At 31.6% G+C, this 1346-nt stretch overlaps 1 protein-coding gene across 11 annotated transcripts in view; it reads left to right on the plus strand.

The window, feature by feature from the left end:
* Nucleotides 1–1346, plus strand: part of LOC106879787 (diacylglycerol kinase beta) — a 391710-nt gene that overhangs the window by 308586 nt on the left and 81778 nt on the right. For all 11 annotated transcript variants that reach the window (XM_052973954.1, XM_052973955.1, XM_052973949.1 and 8 more), the window contains one exon: nt 443–492. In XM_052973954.1, the coding sequence (XP_052829914.1) occupies nt 443–492 (50 nt within the window). The remainder of the gene's footprint in view (nt 1–442; nt 493–1346) is intronic.

The raw sequence follows: 1346 nt of genomic DNA on the forward strand, positions 1-1346 counted from the left end.
TATATATATATATACACACACACACACACACATAAATTGTTATTAATCCAAACAAGTAAAGGAATAAAAGAATTAAAGTTCAGAATGAACACAAAATAAATTAGAATTAATTAGAATTTAATTATATTTTGAAATACAAGAATACACTTGACCAGTTTCACATTAGATTTTCAAAATTTTCAAAAGTTTACACTGTAAGTTGTTGTGTCATGAATTATGTATATTCTGGCCATTGTTATAAAAATAGTTATTTTTAAAGTAGGAATGTGGTAGACAGACAGACGAACAGATAGACTGACAGATGGACGGACAGATAGATAGATATAGATATCTTGATATATACATATATGTATATAAAGGTATCTTAATTCTTTCAGTTTCCAGGTTAAATCATTGCTGTATCCTTGCATCTTTCAAAATGCTCCATTTTTATTTCTTTCAGTTATGTTCCGCTTATATGACAGTGATAACAATGGTTACCTGGATTCCAATGTAAGTGTACTGCTGTGATTTCATTGTTTCTCTTTTGATAAATGGTAAAATGATTCACTGAAATAATTACACAAATGCAGATGGCCACATAGTTTTGTGTTTAATGCTGAAAATAACTATGTTTTAAGCAATTGCAGAACTGTAAACAGAAACTATGCGGGTATCTGGTTTTGCATCTTCAGGGATATTGGGAATTGATATCATGCCCAATAAAGTGTACTTCTGGGTTCAAAGAATGAATTAATGCTTATTATTCTTATGTTTCTTCATTATAGATGCCTAAAAATATTTTTTGGCTCATTGTATGAAGTAGGTTAGGGAGCCACATAAGTATAAAAATACATACATACATGATGGACTCCCTCATCAAAGGTGATGTATGAGCATTCAGCCTTTGCCAAACGACCTGCAAAAGTGATTTGTTTATAATGATCAAATGTTTGTTCCACACATTATCTCACTCCTTTCATCAGATCAACATTGCCTGAACAGGCTCACGGTGTACCACATGTTAGGTATTGAAGTAGAGCAACATGAGATGATGTGTTTTACTCAAGAATGTAATGCACCATCCGGTCTAGGAACTGCAACCATGATCTCATGGTTATGAGTGCAACAGCCTAACCACTAGGCCATCTAATAACAATTAGATAATGGTGAGCACTGAGCCTGAAGGAATGCTTGGAGACACATGGCATATTATATAAATCTGCCAAATTATTGTGTCACTATGGTATGAAACTATTAGTAGCTCTTTTGTAAATTCTGTGAATAATAAAGGCTACATACATATATATGTATACTTGTGTATGTTTGTGTATATATATATATATATATATATATATATATATATA

This window comes from Octopus bimaculoides, chromosome 17, assembly GCF_001194135.2.
Source record: "Octopus bimaculoides isolate UCB-OBI-ISO-001 chromosome 17, ASM119413v2, whole genome shotgun sequence".
Classification (NCBI taxonomy): Eukaryota; Metazoa; Mollusca; class Cephalopoda; order Octopoda; family Octopodidae; genus Octopus; species Octopus bimaculoides.